Genomic DNA, 20,167 nt, shown 5'->3' on the forward strand with positions numbered 1-20,167 from the left:
CTCTGAGCAGCTGGATATAGAGAGCCAGTAGCTCCGTGCCCGTTGCGCCTCCCCTCGCGTTTCGGTGATCGTGCATCTATTCAGCGAGGGGAGCTGGTTGGTTGGTTGGATGACTTAAGACTCAAGAGCATGTCCCCATCCCCCCCTCAACCCGTGTGTGTGTGTGCGCGCGCGCTCCTCAGCAGAGAGCCCATTCAGAGATTCAGGCTGTAATTGATATTGATTAGCACTGATTGGAAAGGACGCAAAAACTGACCATTAACTATAAGTCAGACAAAAAGGATGAGGATGCTGATGAAGATGAGTCCTCATTGTTAACTTTTAGGGATTGAATAAAAAATGAAGGAAAGAGGAAGTCAGTAATGAAATGTATATTGAATCAGTGATGGTTTATGATTTTCTGGATGTAATCTAATTTGGTAGATAGATTTAGTAGACAAAAAAAATGTAAAACGATGATCATGGTAGTGATGATAGTGGTGACTCATGATGCCTCATGATGATGTGATAGTACAAGCTCTCTTTGTTTATTTGAGTTTAAGAACCCATTCGTGTATTATGTCTGTACATCCAATACTTATGTGTGAAAAATCTAAATTTAACCTTAAAGAAGGCAAAACGATGAGGGTGATGACAATGACCCAATGCTGTCTTAACCATTTAACACCCGTGTGTGGACATGATTTTTGGGACACCGGAAGCAACTACTTTACAGCAGTTTAACAACAGACTGGTCTTAACTTGCTGCAAGGAAGCTGGAGGCTGTGCGGCGCTGTGCTGGGAGGTCTGGGAGAAGAGCCTGAGGGCCTGATAAACGAGACATACCTACAGGAGCAGAGGCACAGACAGCGTGCACACACATTATCAGCCAGAGGTGACAATCAGCAGGGAGCCATAGGTCAGCCAACCAGGTGGTCTGCCCTCCACCTTGTCCATTCATCTGGATCGCATAGCACAAGGCCAGCCTGAGGGCCTTGTGGCTGGAAACACTGCGTGGAGAAAGCACTGCAGCAGCTGGTGGAGTAATTAATATAACTATTTTAATAGGTCTATGAAGTTCATTTTAGGATGGTACCAGTGCTGTAAAATGTAATATTTTTATAATAAATGTCCCTCTGTTAAAGCCATTTATGTGACACGTTGCTCCTATTGAAGCCTCTTTGTTTATTTTTATTGCACTGCACTAATCATTCATTCCTCAGTTTAGCACAGCATGAGTAATCGCGCGCATTAAAGTATGTGATGCTATGGCAAAATGACTAAAACAGGCCAGTGACAGGCAGGTTCATCATTGCGAGGTTCGTGGCATTCAACAGGGCCACTATGTCGTCATGGTTACGTCACACTCTCACTGAAAATGCATGAATCACGTTTCTTTTAGGCGACTTCCCATCATGGTGGGAGAGTGGGAGTCAGAGGAGGACACAAGGGAGCACGGCCCGCTGTAGGAGAGAATGATTGTTTTTAATGTAAGGTGAAGAAGCGAGCAAAAGGAAAAACTAGCAGGTGAGGATGATGCATTGCCGTCTTTCTCTCTCCTCCTTTCATTTGAATGTCTTTTGTGATTTGATGGCTGTGCTTATAAATGTTGCTTTAAACCACATTATTATGGACAAAATAAATCTTAAAGCTGAACTTCAGACAGAAGAGGGATGCACATGAAAGATGGAGAGGGTGGTATAAGAGGAAGATAAAAAGAGAAATGGGGGGGCGACTGAACTGGGAAAAAGAGAGAAAAGAATCACTGGACCGACATTTTAGGGAGAGAAGAAGAAATTGAAACAAGAAATAATTTTCTCTTTCTCTACTCCCTCCTTCTTTTCTGCGTGAGCTATTAGGCAACATGTTTACTGGCAACTGAGGTCTGTGTACCTAACAACATTAACCCCATTAAATAGTTTTATAGATGCTGGTGCACAGTAAATCTAGCCATAAAGAAGCTGTGGAGAGGACGTTCTCTGAGTGAGGTGATGACTCCCGTTCCCCACCCCCCCGGGGCCACACATAGTTCCCAGTGAGGGAAGCGTAGGAAAAAGGGGGGAAATCTTCTAAGAATGTGGTAGATATGAGTTGCATTGCCTTTTGGGGATTAGAGTGTGCCTCCAGATGAAGTCTGCCTGTTCTCATCATCTATTTCCATGGTAAGAAGGAGTGATCATTTGGGAATGACCTTGGGAATCCAAATATCGTTAAGCCGAGACAGGAAGGTTTTTACTTCTGGGTAGATTGTAGTTTTGGAAAATTGTTGGAAAGTAGGATGATTATGGAAATTTATTTGTCCCATGTTGTGTACAGTACCTGTCTGGATATGTCATTAAACATCCTCCCATCTATACTACTTTGGAATAAAGTGCTTTATCATTTAGCCTGGTTTATTATTTAAACTTATTAACTATTTATAGACAAAATCCTAAAATAAAAGACAACATACCAGATTTAGGGATTCAATAATAAAGGCCTACACTTATTTCCTTCATTGTCCCTAGTCTTTCACACTCCAGAACAAGATAGATATTGGCATTTCATTTTACTCAAGCTAATGAAGACCCTGTGAGGTCAGATCCTTCTGACCGCCTTCTCCTTGCTAAACTGAAGGATTAAGTGTTCCTCTATGGGTTGAGAAAAGTCAGTGTGGTATTAGTATTTTTACTCAAGTAAAGAATCTGAACACTTCCAACACTGTATAAATGTGCCTGGAAAATGTCTCATTTCTGTGATATTCTTTCATTATACATAAAGTGATAGAGTCCTAACACCTATTGGATACTCTCAAAGCAAAAGGTCTGATATCACAGTACAGTAAGTGTTATAACACACACATTATCATCCATAACCCCATCTCAACTTGATCCCAGTTTGCAGCTGAACTCTGAGCCTGCAAGAAAGCAAAAGAATCTCACACTTCAGTGTGCTGGGGAACCATAAAAAGATAGCAGAGCTGCCAATAGAAACTCAATATACTGATAGCCGCATATTCACGACAGTTATGATACCTGCAACTGTTATATTTTTTTTCCAGTGAAAGCTATTACAGAGTGGATTGCCTTGCAACCGAGAAACAAAAACAGTTCTTAACCTGGTGTCTCCCCCACCACCACCCAGCCATATCATGAGCATGCATGAGTCACGGACACATGGAGCAGGTCCTTTGCAGACTACTGACTGATCTCCTCCCTCCTCCTCAGGGTGGAATTAGGCTCCGCTAACTAAAGCCCTAACTAGCTCATCAGTGTCTATGATGACAAAGTTGATTCCATTAGTGGGTTGTGTGTTGATGTTTTTAGTGCGGAGCTGTGTGTTATTTGACACAAGCTCATGTCTTGTAATAGGCCCATTAGAAACAGTGGTAACATTTATGGTTGGGTTACTCATGTACACACAGACACAGGGTTAAGTAAGTCAGGTGAAATTTCCCAGGAGCAAAGGTACATTCCACAGGCTGGTAGCGATATAGATTGGACTTGGAAAATATCCAGAGCAGAGTGCATATCCAGGGCAACCTCTTCACGCATAAACAAGCAGCCACACAGCGCACATACACACATGCACACAGAGAAAGACTCAAATACACACTCTTACTGCTTGTTCACTTGAATATTAAGCAGTGGAGGGAGGCCAAGTACAGCAGCCATACTTACAACTGATCCTAGACGCAGCTGCTCTTTTATAGGGACGATTACTGGCAGCCATTTACAGGCCTTCATCTCTCTAACATGCATAGCGACCTGAATGGAGTGCTCTGTGGGGCCTCCCAGCACCTCTCCGGACCCCTTTTCCTTTAAGGCACTAGATGTGCAGGCATTCACAGGGCACAATGCCCAACTGCTTTTTCATAAGTCAAAACTGCGTAGTCAAGTCCACCTCTGGGATCAAAAATTACACCACATGCACACATAAATGTGAAAAGCTGGTGGAACAAGGTATGCAAAGGCAAACTTCCAGATGCAACACATTACAAATTAGAGCAGCACACTTCAGTTGTTAAGGGGCCGTGGAATCCTCTCCGTGTGATCTCCAGATCTGTCAAACTGCGGTCTGCTCTTGTCATAACTCTGCCTTGACTTTTTCTCTCAGTACTCCTCCATGAAAGCCATCCTTAGAAAGACAGAAATAGGTGTTCGTGTGAAGGAGAAATGACACAGGGAAGAGAAAATTCGCTGGAAGAAATCAGAGTGTGTGTCTGTATGTGTGTATGTGTGTGTGTGTGTGTGTGTGCGCGTCTGTGTGTGTGTGTGATTTCACGTTCCTTGCAGCCTCAGCATCCAGTTCCAGCGGGTGCCAGGGTTTGACCCCGTTGTTTAGGTCAGAGATGGAGTCCTGACTGCAGCCTCCGACCTCAACAGTGAGGACGAAGCAGCAAACAGCAAGCCTCAGCTGCAGGTGTTGAAAGAAACACAAAGTCAGACTTGTAGCTCAGGTATGAATAGACCCACACATGCATTCTTTCATACACTCACATTAACTGTGGGAATCTACTCTGAACAAACTCATGCACTAACACTTACACACCTGCATTCTCTCATGCGCATTCTCCTATTTCCCCAAATGGACAGATAGACAGACATGAAGCAATTCGGGCACAAGTCCTTACATGCAGTTCCCTGTTCCCCCTGTCCCAGCTCCTTTTCCCCTTAAAACACTGCCTCTTTATTCTCTATGAACACAAAAAAAAACACTCTCTCTTTCTCCACACACACACTCACACAGAAAACAGGGGACTTCCAGCCACTGAGAAATAGCAGCGTAATTGCCGGTGCTCTGTTGTCTATCAAGACCTGACCTTTTCAACATGTGTGTGCCGTGTTGGGAGCAGTGGGAACTGGCGAGGAGGAAGACAGGGGTCTCCCCAGCTCGGTGGTGGTCTGACCCAACCTCCCCCCTCCTTTTTTTTCACTCCAACTCCCCCCAAAACTCTGGGAACTCCCACTGCGTCCCCATGTTCTGCGGGTTCGTAGGCTATGAGGGGAGGATACGGCTAACCCACAAATCAGACTCTTGGCAGGGGGACATCAAAGGCGGAACAGTACGATGTGAAAAGGACAGGGGGAGACAAAAATGCCCTGTCTCACTGCAGTCCCAAGGGGATGGAGTGTCTATAAGTCTATGTGCAGAGCCCAGACATTATAGTGGCACAAATGTAAGCTTTCTGTTGGTGCCAGTGGGAAAATAGCTGACTAGTATTGCCTTACATGCATCTGGCCCTGAAATAAGGACATTAAAGAGTGAAACATATACAGGGACATACTCATAATAAACATGAGCGTTTATAGGATTATGCATCAATGGTAAGCGGAAAGAAATGGCTTTGACTAGCAGAGAAAAGTCATCCAAACAAATAGCAAGAAACTAATATCAAGAGTGAAAAAGTAGATCCATGAGAGAGCCTTATATGAAAACATATTTATAAAAACACAGATCATAAGAAAAATGGATCACTCACAGGCCCAATGATAAGTCGTCTTATGTCACTACATGACAAGCTCAGCTCTCAGAAGGGGCCCACGAAGCTGAAAGAGAAATGTATTAGGAGCTTATAAGCCAATAATTACACCAATTGGCATGTCAGATGGGTTTTTTACTTTGTTATTTACCATTCCTTCTCCTCTTGTCTTTCACTATCCATAGGCCTCCCTGCTCATGGTGTAGGGACCATGAGATGGCGGAACTAGTAGTAGACTGTGATGAGGGTGGTGGCTGATGTGCATGTAGGAGGGGGCAGGGTTCTGTATCAAGGGGTTAAGGAGAGATTTCTCTGCTTGACTTGAGCGACATTAACTATCCACAACAGAGATGAAGAGGAAAGACTTAGATTGAAGGAGGAGGCGAGAGGGTGTGAGGAGTCAAGGAGGAGATACCATTATGATAAGGACCAGTGAGAGAATCCACTCTGGTGCAACAAGCTACAGTGAGTTGCCATGCGCCTTTAGCCCCAGGGCCCAATACAAGTATGACATAGAGCAGGGCCCTTAACTGTGTTTGAAATTTTGCTCAACACAGCACCATTCCTATGGCAACCACACCTTTCTGAGCCATGAAAGCACTTAACCTCCAGGAGAGAAGCCCTACCCAGTTTATGGGCCGTACCGTGATGCTGTTTCGCACGCATTGGGGTAACGATTAACGGTGGTTAATGGGAGCCCCCTACCCCAACGAGCTCCCAGCTAGCTCCTCTGGAAGCAGCACTATAGCTGCTTTTAAAAAAATAATTACAGTAGTTGTTTTTTTTTTTGCTCTTTTATTGTTGTTGTTATAATTGGAGGCCGTAAAAGCAGTACCAGATCCAGATCCAGCTCTGAGGGATGCATGTCAGCAAGGGAGAGAAAGAGAGAGAGAGAGAGAGAGAGAGAGAATGAGAGGGGGAAAAAAAGAAGACAGGATGGCGTAAGCGAGACCTCTTTCCTTTTTTCCCTGGTGTTCTTGCCTTTATTTAGTAGAAAGTAACAAGAAAAAAAGGAAAAAATCGCTGCCAGAATTGAACCAGAGATGCCACCTCCACAGGGCACACATTTCAAGAAATCTATGTCCTGTATTTTAAAATGACACATTGGGCATTGTTGCATGCACGTGTGTATGTGTGTATGTGCGTGTGCGTGTGCAAATATTGTTAAGATTTGTTGTAGGATCTAGAGCTCAAAATAGAAAAATTACTTTTTGTGGTCCCCAAGCCTTTGATGCTAGCCGACACTGTCATTATGGCACACAGACCAGAACCATAATAACACCTCTCCTAACTCCTCCTCTCCTAGGACTCAAGATGAAGTGTCAAAATCCCAAGGCAGAGGGAGATCACAACAAACTGATTATCAACAGGAAGTGGCTCCATTATGGGCTTAAAGATAGGAGAGAGTGCTCTCTGGTTACAGCACTCACTCAAATCCACACATTCCTGCAGGGTTTAGGGAGAGTCGGGTCACCCCTGTGGACTCTGCTCCCCAGCCACTGCCTCAGCCCAGGGGCATTGCTCAGGGTACAGCTGGGACGTTGAAGGGATTTGGGGCTGGAGGGTTGTGGGTGTCTAGGTGGCCTAATAATCAGTAGACATTTGACAGCCTTGTGACTTTGCACACCTGCAGCGAGAGGCTGCGTTATGGGGGATGAGGTGAATCCTCCGGGATGCAAGGGTAGACTTAGTGAAGCTCTCACATCTAATAGACCCCGACAACATGTTCATTCCTGGGTAAGGTGCAAGATCTTATCCAGATATTGAAGTCAGCCAGTTCAGTTGGGAGCATCACATCTCAAAAGCTGACAACTGAATTAGAAACATGAGTTAGGTGCAGGAGTCTGGAGCAAATCATCTAAACTGTCTTAAAGCCAAAGATCTATTAACATTATCTGAGTGGGCTTTTGAGACCATTTCCGAAATAGTCCAAAGGGGACTTTTCGCTCATTGCATTCCTTCATCTTCCTAATGTGATTAGAACAGAGTTGGACTACTTTTATGATCTGCACTCAAAACCCTAACGATTCCTCAGAGAGTAGGAGGCACTGAAATAAAGGAACAATTGAGGCAATTGCTGAGCTGCCTCCCCAGGGAGTGAAGTCAGAGCTCAAGTGAAGAGATGGATTGTGCTGGGTCGGGATCAATGTGGGCAGGAGACTGCAGAGTCATGTGCATGATGGAATATCTCACTCAGAAAAATGCTACTGACACATTTTTCTCCCCTGAGCATGCAGAATATCGGGAGAACATTTCAGGCTTTTGTTTGTTTGTTCTACACGTCGAGTCACCAAGGCTCCGTTGGCTGGGAATAGCTTTGAAACTGAGGCCAAAATCGAGGCGAGTCAGAGTGGCTTGATCTTAGTGTTGGTAAATGTATACATGTGAATTATTTACTTGTCGTCCAGCAGGAAATGAGGAAAGATAACAAGCTTGGGAAAGAAAAGCAGAAAAACAAACAGATGGTATCTCAGCCCCTTGTTCATTTTTTGCTGTCTCTCTTTTTCCTTTTCTTTTCTCTGAGGCAGTTGGCCGTGTCCCACTGCGGACAAATGGCAAAAGACAGCGGCAGGAAGAGGACATAATTTAAAAGTACATCATAACTACTTGGAGTTTGCTCTTGACTGTTACTTTCACTAGAAAGATGGCAACTGCGTAGATTTTACACAAGCAAGTCTGTTTAAAAGGTGTTAGTGAGTACTACTGCATATGTGAAGAAAGGTGTATATATAAAAAATATAATAATGACTTCAGGCTTCATTAGCAGCTGCTAGCATATAACACACCTGAATCTCCAGCTGTCTGTGGTTTTGACAAGGAAGAATAAAGCCTGTTGCTGCTGCAGTGTTTTAGAGTTTTTAACTCTAACCCATTGCAATGTCATGGGAGTGAAATCCGAATATGTTAGTCCATCTTTTGCTCTACTAAAACCATAACTGACCACCAAGTTATTCTGTCGTGACTATGTAGAGCGGCTGCTGTTTAACTGAGCCGGACCTTGTGATGATCTCCTGACCCAATTTTTGACTCCCCTTCTCCCCCTGACCCCGGCTCGACACCCCCTCTCATCCCTAACCTTTCAATCCCATCAGCCTCACTATTGCTCAATCACCTGTGACCAGGCCTTGGCTGCGACCTTTGACCCGAGAAGGTCACGATTAGAGCTGAAAATCATAGCAGCAGAAGTGGGGACCGGGCTGAGATAAGATGCCCCTGGACCGAGAGCTTCGACCCAGCCAGGCAGAACTCTGGAACAGTCATGTCGCCACACCCAATATATCTAGACAAGAAAAGAGCTGCGTATCAAAGGCTCCAGTCATTAGCGCAGGCGGTTGGGGGTTGATTTTATCCACCGTGGTGTGGGGATCATGGAGGAGGGAGAAGCCAGGGAGAATCAATGGAAGTTGTAGCCTAGTGTTGGCAGGCATTTTAATTAGCCCCAATCTCCCCAGACAAGGGGATAGAAGGGAGCAGAGATGGTGACTATGGGAACGCAGAGAGCAGGACAGGAAAGAAAAGAGAGAGAATCAGAGAGAAAGAGAAAAGAGGAGGTGAGGGTCACACGCCCACGGGCTACTCTCACTGTGCCAGATCTAAATATGCAGCACCAAATAAAACATCCTCTCATGAGACCATGGGTGGCTGTGTCTGGTTATGGGTTGCAACAAATACACATGCAAGCAATGTGGACACACACATACCAAATCCCTCCCAGCCATCTTATCTTGTAAATGTGTGGCAATCGTTATATAAAACTTGGAATTTGGAGAGATGCCCTTAAGAAGCCATCCTGTAAATGAGGAGGCAAAACGTTCCCATGCTGGGATAAATTCTTTAAAATTTATCTCAGTGGTTCCCCACGGACTTCACACCGCTCAGGAGTGCACTTAAAAAACACATTCCTCTTCCTCTTCCTGCACGTTCATCACCTCCTCCACGTCCGTCTTTATCCTCTGCACCCTTTCTGTCTCCTCCGTCCACTCCTGCCCACCAACTCACCAAGTCTGGCCTCTTGTTTGTTTGGACAACAAAATGCACCAAACACACTCCATCGTGGGAGTATCTGGGAATTGTAGTAGCAAAAAAGGGATGGTGGGAGTAGAAGAGGGGGTGGTGGTGTAGTTGGGGTTATGCACCTCTCGTGGACCGCTTCTGCTTATTATGCTGAATCAGAGCAAAGGCAGACATAGAACTAAACTCCAGTACAACTGGTCAGAGGGCTGTATGGCGAATCATTTAATGCACTCATAACAGCAGCTAGAAAAAGTTGTGTTCAAAGACTTTTTATTTATAACATTTAACCAAACCTTTAGAGCATACATTAAAACATATCCTTGCTGCTCTGCAAAATCCAAATCCAAACCAATGCAACCTTCAGCCTGTTCAGTTATGTAACTGACTTTTTTGATAGTAAAGTAAGTGAACATTTAACAAAAAAGTATATATAGTGGAAATAAAATAATTCACATATTACCATCAACACTGGATGTTGTCTAGGTAGTTGGTCATTGGCTGTAGTGTTGATCTCTCCTAACCCGATGATCATGTTACTTTCAATTACCTGAACTGATGTTAGCTTAGCTGGTGAAATGGTTTTGGTCTCAGTGTTACAGGCACAGTGGTAGATCCCAAGACCCAAACACAGAACTGAGTGACTGAAATTAAAAGTTGGTAAAGGAGTGTGAAGTGTGTGTGTGTGTGTGTGTATTCTAACAGTGGCACAGTGCCATGGTATCAAGGCAGGCTTCATCTTACTGCTCATGTAGCAGTGCCAAGTTTTGTCCTCAACTGGCCCACCCAGGATGGCCCAGTAATGGCTCTGCCTGATCAGGTGCTCAAGACACACACACACACACACACACACACACACATAAAAACCCAGGTCATCTCAGGTTAAGTTTTAACACGAAACATGATGGTGGTTTGACAAAACAACCACAGCTCAAGGTCCACTTACTAGCATTTTCTGTGAATACTCAGTCCATCCACACAAACTCCATTTGCTGATGACGCTGTCATGGAGACGGATCTGTTGACATAAGAGCTCAGTACCTGTTATAATTGCATCCAAAGTGCTTTAAGGACTGAAAGTGAAGCCTGAAAGTTCATTCTTGACCTTGGAAATAGTAGCTTGGCTAAACAATTCCAACTCAAGCTCCACTTACTAGCTTTTTATGGAACTTCCAGCCAGGTAAAAAAATGTTTTTTTCTTATCAATCTATCCTCCTTTTGGGTAGAATTACGTACTCTTTCTCGAGCTGTATCTTTGGAACAGTGTGAAACTGAAACCTCAGCTGCATCCTGCAAAGCAACAGTAGAGATGAAATGACTGAGGAGAACATTTCATATCTCTTAAGAGTCAGCAGTGCTAAAACTGTCAGTGTGGTCTGCAACCAAGTGACAACAGTAAACATGTCCATGAGGAGAGAGAAAGAGAAGTCGTGCACGAAATGCAGCATTTGTGTTATTCATGCTTAACTGCCATGAGTGGACACATGTTTTTGTGCAGCCCCAAAGCCTTTCAGATGGAGGAGCAATTCTTCTTTCACTGAGCTACGAAACCCAAACGTGTGTGTGTGTGAGTTCACGTGTTAGTGTGTATTGTCAAAGTGATGAAGTTGTATGTGTTAGCCTGTGTATGTGTGTGGGAGGGGGGTACTGAAACTCAACGTTGGCGAGTTGGGGGCGCATTCCTTTGTTGATTTAGTGGGCGTTAAGATGAAGAGGAATGTGTCCAAGCTGTGGAGGCTTTAGTCCACTGCATTGTAAACCGGCTGGGAGGAGCTCTGAGGCTTTCTGACAGCTCAGACTGACGGATGACTGACACTTGGCTTAATGTGAGAAGGATGGAGAGCAGAGGAGAGTGGTGGGAGGCAGGGATGGACAGGAGGAACCTGTAGGAAGAACTGTGATTGAGAAAGACCGTTTGCACTTTAGAGAGAAAAGAGAGATTAATAGAGATATAACATTCAGGGGGGGTAGGGTGTGGGCATGAGCTGAGATGAAGGGGAAAGAGACGTCCAGTCAAAAGAGGAGGAAAGGGTGCCAGAAATTGGGATAAACGAAGGGGGAAAAAAATGTGAAAAAGAGTCACATTCTTATACACAAGGAGAGGCTGATCAAGAGAACATAACGACTCAAATCAAGAGGATTTCAGAAGCTTATCTTTATTTGCTCAAGATGGTTTGATAGTTGAAAGAAAGAGATACACAGAGAGAGAGAGAGAAACGAGACCGAGAGAGAGAGATGAGGAGAGAGAGAAGATAGGAGAGGAGAGGGGGGTGTGGGGGGGGGGGGTGGAGTGTGAGAAAATACAGAAAGGTTCTTAAGGTCCCATTTTATACAACATCAGTCGCTGGGTCAGTTGTGCAACTTTGACAGATTACAGTAGATCAAAGGAAAGCAAACACAAGTAAATAGTCTACCTCTTTATTTTATGTATTTATAACATATAAGTCATGTCTTAAAAACAGCTAAATCAAACTTCTGTATTGACCCAACGGTACAAACTCTAAAGTGGTGCAAAAGCGTTCATCTAGCAATTTAACATAGAACAAAAACAGGTCAAAAAAAGCATCAGATAAGGTGTGTATATGTTTGTGTGTGTTGAGGATTCACATAGTCCTGAGACAGTGTAAGAATATACAGTATGGTTGTGTGTTTCATGTCAGTGTCTTTCAGACTCTGTTTGTGTGTTATGTGGACTGGACTGATAACACTACTGCGCCTTTGGAATACCACAGCTCACAGATCAGACTGAACCGCTTCAGGGAATATTGGGACATAGAGGATTTCTTGAAAAAAAGCAACTTTGTCGGTTAATTTGGCTGGCACACACCACATAAAATGATAACTCAACATATCACTGCTTGTAACAACCCCCCCCCAACTGATAACAGCAGTAAAAGCACACTTAAGAAGCACTAAAAATGAATGAAACAGCCAAGAATTTAAATTTTCTTCATACCTCTACATCTACGCTTTAGGGAACAGAGGTCTGTGTCGTGCTGGTCTGATCTGACCTAGAAATGGCACCACGCACACTCAGAAGTGATAAAAAGGCAAACCACAGTCAGCGAGTAAAGAAATGTGTACTCACTTCCTCCCGCTGTACGTAAACATGACTTCACTTCCTTCTTATTTCCTGAATTCATCCATACCCTTCATAAATCAACAAAGTGCAAACGCCATTGTTTGTCAGTCTAGAAGCATGCATCATATACAGTTGACACACTGTATACATGACTCATTTACAGTTGAATGATCCCTGTCCTCGCTCTGATTTTTAACACTCCTGCATGTTGTTTTTGACATAAAGCTACGTGACAGTACAGGTCAAGTCAAAGTGCACAAGATCAAAGAAAAGAAACGCGCAAAAAGGAAAAAAAAAAAGGCAGGAAATGAGCGCCCTGTTGTTGTGGATGTAAAACCCATGTCCTTTACCCCGAATCCTCACCTATTCCCACCCACCGACCAAAACTCTGATGCTGATGCTGCCCACCCCTGCTGGTGGGGCCCAGAGGGGCCGACCTGTCACACGGTGAGGGAGATGAAGCTGTTGTATCTCTGGATGTTCCTCTTGAGGATCTCTGAGCACGGCCCCAGCACACGCTCAAATCGGGGCCTGTCCAGCTTCACACACTTGAGCGGGCCGCGAGCAACTACGGTGGCTGCCCTGGGACGGTTCAACAGCAGGGCGATTTCACCTAAAAGAGGAGGAGGAAGAGGAGGAAGAGGAGGAGGAGGAGGAAGAAAGGACCACCAGCTGGGGTCATGAAATGTTCTAAATCTGCATAGTTTTGAGCACCTGTAAAGTATTCAGTAGTGTATTGCTGGGTAATAAATAAGCATAAATAAGTTTTAAGCAGCAGCTCTGATTGTCTGTTACTTGTTTTAATTTTTTCCATCCAGAAACTCTGTTTTTGGAACACAGCAATTGAAACGTTACAACGTTTTTAAGGCAAAATGACAACTGATTCTTGCTTCTCAAATGGTAATATCTGCTGCTTTTCTTTGTCTCAATGATTGTGGACACACGTCGTAGTGTGTCCACAATCTTTAAAACAAAGAAAAGAAAGAAACCTTGGGCTCTGGGAACTTGTGATGAGCATTGTCACATAGACTTTTTAATATACGATTAACCCTTAATCAAGAAAATAATCCACAGATTAATTGATAATGATAATAATCATTAGTGGCATAACAATGTTATTTTTGGTATGTTTTTGTCATTTAATTTCACAGCATAATTAAAGACTCCACCATTATTAACATCATCTTCAAGACTCCAGTTTATTCAACATTTGTGACAAAAATTGCTAAAAATGTAATGGATGGAAATCTTATTATAATACAATATTAAGACAAAATATTAATTATACCTCTCAGCGCAATCTAACTTACATTTGACATTTCTCAGCTACGTGACAGAGTTGCTTTTTTTTGTTTCTCCTTGCGCAATTTATATTCCTAAAGCTAAATAACAGGTATAGCATCAAACCAGTTATTGTTTTGACAAATTGCTTCTTGTGTGGGATGCTAGACTTGGAAGGGAAAGAGCTTTGTCGGCCAAGAGCCACTCACCAAAGTAGTCAGAGGGTCCGAGGCGTCCAACCTCCACATACTCCTCATTGTCAGACCTGCGCTGCAGAACAGAGGCGATTCCCTGGAGACAGAAAAGAAGGAAAGTTGGATGAAAGAAAGAGACAAGAGAAAGAACAGGATGAGAGAGAGAGAAATAGGAAGAGGAGGGGGTGTTGGTGAAGAAGGGAAAAGGGAGAGAAAAGTAGGAGTTATTGAGCAAGGGGGCTGAAAACCGTCGGGAGGATTAAGCCGAGGAGAAATTCCTTTGCTTCACAAGAACACAGGTGCACAGGATTTAGCCCACTTTTCTGTGGGACGGACACCTGCTCTGTGGGACGCTTGTGAGCACAAACACAAAACAGCACAGATATTCCAACGGGGTACGTGATACAAATTCTGATTGGTTCTGCTTTACTTCCTCCAGGGTGTAATAAATACAAACATCTAAGCCCGTTAGAGGCTGAACTGATTTCTCAGTGTCTCCATCACTTAATCCCCTTTATCAGCATTCACCCACAAAATGGAAACAACTGTATTGTCCAAGACTCCAGCTCCAATATAGTGTCCCTAAATGATCCCAGAAACACTAACACACTTTCATGCGAACACCCCAACACTTAGCATGTTGCTAACTCACATGTTCTATTGTGCACTAGCAAACACACACACACACACACACACACAAAACCAGGCAATGATAACAAGGAACACAGATGGATGCAGACTGAAACGCAAACTTGCACGCGAATGCACATACACACATACAGTGAGAAAATCAACAGCTGATGTCTGCTGGACAGCCCGACTGGACCATGCTACGCATATTACCATCGCCCGCTGGATGTTGTGTGTGTGAGTCATCTAAAAAGTATAACGGAGGAAATCTAATTTCCGTTAACTCTGCCCAACAGATGATAACAGTTCACATTGTACTTTGCAGCTGCTGACAAACTTTGTGTGTGTCTGAATGAGCATATTTTTGAATATTTATCTTTGCATATGAGCCACTAAATTTCTCAAAAATCTTGGCTGTTTGTGTTTTCTGGAACATATGTTTGGCGTGGAGGTAGAATATGTGTTTTTAATGTCTGACCTTAGCTGTAATTGGTAGCAGGTAAAAAATCAGTAGGGGAACTTTCCCAGTGCCTCTTGGACCGTGTCCGTAAAACAGACTTGACCGTTCCAGCACTCTCTCTCAGACTCTGTCTGTAATCCGTCTCTGCTCTCTCTGCTCCTTCTGCTGACCAGGATAATAATGCTAAATATGAATATAATGAGCTTTAATGAGAACCCCAAAACTGCCAGCTCTTTGCTGCAGGCATACAAAGGTGAGACTGTGTTTCAGTGAAAGGGATACGTGTGTAACGTACGTGTGAGTTTTTGCTTGAAATGAACTGTGGAGAAGTTGGGGATTCTGTTCAAGTGAGCGGGGCATACCATGTCTGAGGGATGACCTCCAAGTAATATTTAGCCAAACTGTGCCGTGATGTGCCAAACTGTGCCGTGTGCTCTTTGATGTGTCATATTTCCAGCCTGGTTGCCACTGACAAATTCATTTTTCTTTCAAGAGAAAAAGCTGATTTGTACTTCAATACAATGTTGGCCCAACTACAGATCTTATTTACTAGTTTGTTGCTTGCTTTTCACAGTAGTGCCTGTAGCTGTACGAGGCAAACATTTAAAATAAATAAATAAACCCCAGGCTCCCGTACCAGCTGCACTTCCTCTCCTCACCTCTTGCTGTCGCTGTCTCTCATGTGTATGTCCATGGCATTTTGTTGTCACGTGCTGTGTTCGGTCGAAGCACTTCATTCACTTTGCTTTGGGTTGCTGTCTAAAAAGCTAATTCTGACATAAAGATATAAACTGAAAATGTACTGAAAATAAATTGCCACTGTGGGCAAATTTCTAGCACTTATTATTTATATATATTCTTATGTAACAGTCCACCTTTAAGTTGGACTTTTGAGGGAAACATACAAGGACTATTCACACAGTATTAGAGTTAGTGGTGAGTTGTACTTGGAAAGCATGTGTATTTGTGTGTGGTTTTAGTGGGTTTTAGATTTATTTGAGATTTGGTCAAAATCACTATCACTTGTCTACAGCAAAATTAAATTTGTCTGATTAGGCCTACTGATTAAAGATTAGCCAGTCTGAGTCGCTGAACTGATCACCCAAGACATTTATCTGATCACTCCTGAGCACGAGGCAGAAGGCTGAACCTCTGGGTCCTAATGCTGCTCCCGACGGCGGCCTAACTCCTTACGTGTTCACAGTTTGCTTTTGTGGTTGACTAAAATGCTGCTGTGCCTACCAGTAAGGCTTTTCATTGTATACAGTATGACATTTAAGCCACAATGTGAACACAGCTTGAACGAGCATTACTAGACTGCAGCAAATACAGTCTAAATCACATTGAAAAAAAGGGAAACTAATACTGATTCAAAGACATGGGACAAATTAACGTCGATCTCTGTCCATCGAAACTGTACTCTTCCAAGGGCACCCTGGCGACCTAAGGCGTCAACCATACACTGTATAATTATAAATGGACGTAGTCTGCGTGACGTCAACCGTAGGTTTCTAAAGAGTCATTGTGAAGCTCAAAGTGCGGTGGGTCTGACCGTCGCCATCTTTAGAAGCAGTGAATTGTGCATAACTTTAAGCCTTAACATAATTTAAACAGGCGAGTTATATAAAAATTCACCCCATTTACAGTTGTCATGAACGGGGTATTTAGCTATAGAGACAGAGAACAGTTTTTTTTTTACCAGGTTGTAAACATGTTTATTTCTGCTGTAAAGTTGGACATTTTAATATGGGGGCTTATGGCGATCACTCACTTCTGTAGCCAAACCCAAGTTTTTGTTACTTTCGCTTCATTTGCCAACCACTGTGTTTACCACTCCAAACTGTGTGTCACAACGGCCTTTGTTGTTTCTCTCTGCCCATATTTTCTGTCATCTCTCTGCTGTCAGCTACTGTTCTCACAAGTCACGTATCTATCCAAATGTAGTGCAAACAAAATTAATGTATTTCCATTCACTACCGTAATATAAGGAGCTGAGTGCTTTGAGATAAACAGCTGGTGGCCCACACATATCTGGTGTCTTTGTCTGCCGTCCTTTTTTGTGTCTCTGGTGAAACAGAAGCTTGAGCGACAAATAAGTCACATGCTTCATGTCTATCATAATTTATTCATTTAGTGTGTTTCAGTCAGTGTGTAAAAATGTTTTAGTTCTTTTTAATGTTTTTTAATGCGTAAATTGAAAATGTGCAAAAAACAGGAGGATGGAAACAGTTACAAATAGTTACCCATTATTGTTTAATGAAGGTCATTGCATTAACTTTTCATACAGTGACCAAAGAAACAAAACCCCATAAAATGATACCACCGCACCTTTCTCCCATGTTTAACCTAAGTGAAAACACTACAGCGACCACTTTTACTGAACTTTATGACACCGCACCAAACAAGCGGGTTGAGTGCAAACGTGGTATAAAACAGAGATGTGAATGGGGAGAGAACGAGGGGGGTGGGGCAAAGAAGCTCCTGTGTTTACGACCAGTTGATTCCTCTCCTTTCCATTCATGTCCAAACAAAGAAAGTGAGACAGTGCAGCACCGTCAAGTACAGTAGTTCATTCGTGAACATCACCCAGTGTGGTCTAGATAACCATCACACACTGTACCACCCCAGGGGCAGTGATCTGCTCCAAAGATATTTCTTTTATAAACATTGAAGATCCTCCTCGCCAGGCTGCCCGACATAGGGACTGGCAACGACAAGACAAAAGGGAAACAAACAGAAAGTATGAATGAATGAATAGTAAATAAACCTCAGACAAACAGAGAGAGGAGAGAGGAAAACTGTGAGGCAGAAGGAAGAAATCATCACTACTATGTGGTACTGCTGGTCAGACAACGCTCCTTACAGTCCTTAACCAAAATGCACATTCACACCCACTCATATCTAAACACACATACCGCACACAGAGCATAGCGAGTTGGCTCGTGGTGACATGTCTAAATGTAGCATCTTGCATGTAGGAAGTTACCCACTGTTGGATCGACAAACGGGACGAAAAGAAAGAGAGAGAGAGAAAGAGGCACAGTGAAAGACGCAGGAAGAAAGGCGATATCCTGAGTAGCCTGTTCAGGAGGCCACCCAGTACCAGCAGTGTCTGCACCTTCTCACTCAAACACCCACACACACACACACACACACACACACACACACACACAAGGACTGCACTCTTGAGAATATGCAATGGCCTAAGGGTTGCTTTTCAAAAAGTAAATGACTCAAAAATGGTTTCACCCAATTAAGAGCTGTTAATCTTTACCTTTGTTCTTCTGACTGTATGCTTGCACTTAGACAAAAATGGCTTAATTCATTAACTGCATTGATTCTCAGTCTGTAAAAACCAGCGTTAAGCTCCATTTGCTAAATTGCATTTCAGCACATACGTGTATATCACACTAACAGGCGATATACTGTAAACAACCCACAGGGGATTTCTCTGTTGTGTGACCCACAGGGACCCTTTAAATACCCTCAGTGTGATTACTTTTGTGTGGGGTCAAAGGACAAATATGAGATAACACATTGAGTTGTTGTTTAGATTGATTATTGGGGAGACGAGAGTGAATGCATTAGCAGAGAAGACGAACAACCCTCATCTGATTTTACAAGTCAACGCGAGTCACATGACTTAGACTCCAGTCATAAGGCTGACTGACTTCATTTCAAAATCAAAAAAGACTTGTGTTTGACTTTAACACAAATGACTTAATTTGATTACTTAAGGATTTAAAATAATATGAATAAGAATTAAAAAAATAATGTCTGATTCGTTAATTAGCAACAAATCACCTTTTAATTATCCTGACAATGCATCCACTGTACTTTGACTCACTCTGACAGCAGCATGAGCAGAATGGAAAGGTGAGTTTGGCTTTGTAGACCAGCAAAAGGGAAACTTATTTGGCTCAAAACTTTAAAATGGCACAGGAAAGTGGAAGTAATGGAACTCGAAGAATGAGTAATATGTACAGATAAAAGTAAATGTACTAACTGTTCAATGTTTAATATGAAAGAAAGCCACGCAGTGATTTGTTTAGAACTTAAAACACAAGTGCTGGTCTCTAATTAAAATCACTGTGAGTTTAAGATAAGTAGAGGTTATCTCAGTGAATTCCTGACAAATTAAAGACATTTTTACAAATTTGTTTGGATCATTTTTTCCCCGTCACACACTCTATGTGAAAGGTTTTGCTGAATATTGGTAAATGGTAAATGGTGCGACCTGTCTTGTATAGCGCGCTTTCTAGTCTTCGACACTCAAACGCTTTTTAATAATGCTACATTACCTTTTCCCCAATTCACTCAGTGACGCAAAGTCATCAACAGACTTAACTCATTTATACATTCAACACGATGCTTTGCATGGACAATTTGGGGGTTCAGTATCTTGCTCCAAGGGATCTTAAGGTGGCAGGAGGGTTGAACCACAACCTTCGATTGGGGGGAACCCGCTCTGCTATGAGCCCGGGATTGTTGGTTATTCATGTACATACAAGTGGAAATCATAAGGAGAGAGACGTTCTGACGGTATGATTATTATGTCATTTCGTGGAGAACTTTCGTAGACTGAATCCGACATTGAGACAATCTTAAAATGAAATGATTAATTTGAAGATTTTAGTTTGTTAAATTGATTTTATTGGTTTTATTTACATAAGGTTACTTGGAATGAGTTGCTTGATTTTTAATGGGAAAAATGCAGATTTTTTGAATTTTCACTTTTTGCCCCAATACGTTGCAATACTGAAACATTGTTTAAATCCTCATAAAATCGCAAAATCCGGGACTGGGTTTAAATAATTTAAAATGGCACTTCATATCAAAAATGGTTCTGCCCCTGACATACGCAAGAAGGCAAATCCAACATGCTTGTTCTTTTCACACATGTTTCAAACTCTACGCTCCTGCTTATCTGATATTATAAGTCTTCTTTATCACTCTTAATCGTTCTTTTGCCCCTTTCATGTGCCATTTAGGTGGCGCGGTGAACACAGATAATCAGGGTGCTGTGGGTGTATGCATGAATGAGGAGAAGAGTGCGCATATGGGTGAGT

At 42.9% G+C, this 20,167-nt stretch overlaps 1 protein-coding gene across 1 annotated transcript in view; it reads right to left on the reverse strand.

Moving 5' to 3' along the window:
• Positions 1 to 11,855: 11,855 nt before the first annotated feature.
• The window catches only part of prkar1b (protein kinase, cAMP-dependent, regulatory, type I, beta), a 60,332-nt gene continuing 52,020 nt past the window's right edge, over positions 11,856 to 20,167 (reverse strand). Inside the window, exons 10-11 of the mRNA XM_035654348.1 lie at positions 14,024 to 14,105; positions 11,856 to 13,146 (exon numbers count right to left, since the gene is read on the reverse strand). Coding sequence (XP_035510241.1) covers positions 12,974 to 13,146; positions 14,024 to 14,105 — 255 coding nt within the window. The 3' untranslated portion in view covers positions 11,856 to 12,973. The remainder of the gene's footprint in view (positions 13,147 to 14,023; positions 14,106 to 20,167) is intronic.

Source organism: Morone saxatilis, unplaced genomic scaffold, assembly GCF_004916995.1.
Source record: "Morone saxatilis isolate NCDOM2014 unplaced genomic scaffold, NCSU_SB_2.0 Contig14, whole genome shotgun sequence".
NCBI lineage: Eukaryota > Metazoa > Chordata > Actinopteri > Moronidae > Morone > Morone saxatilis.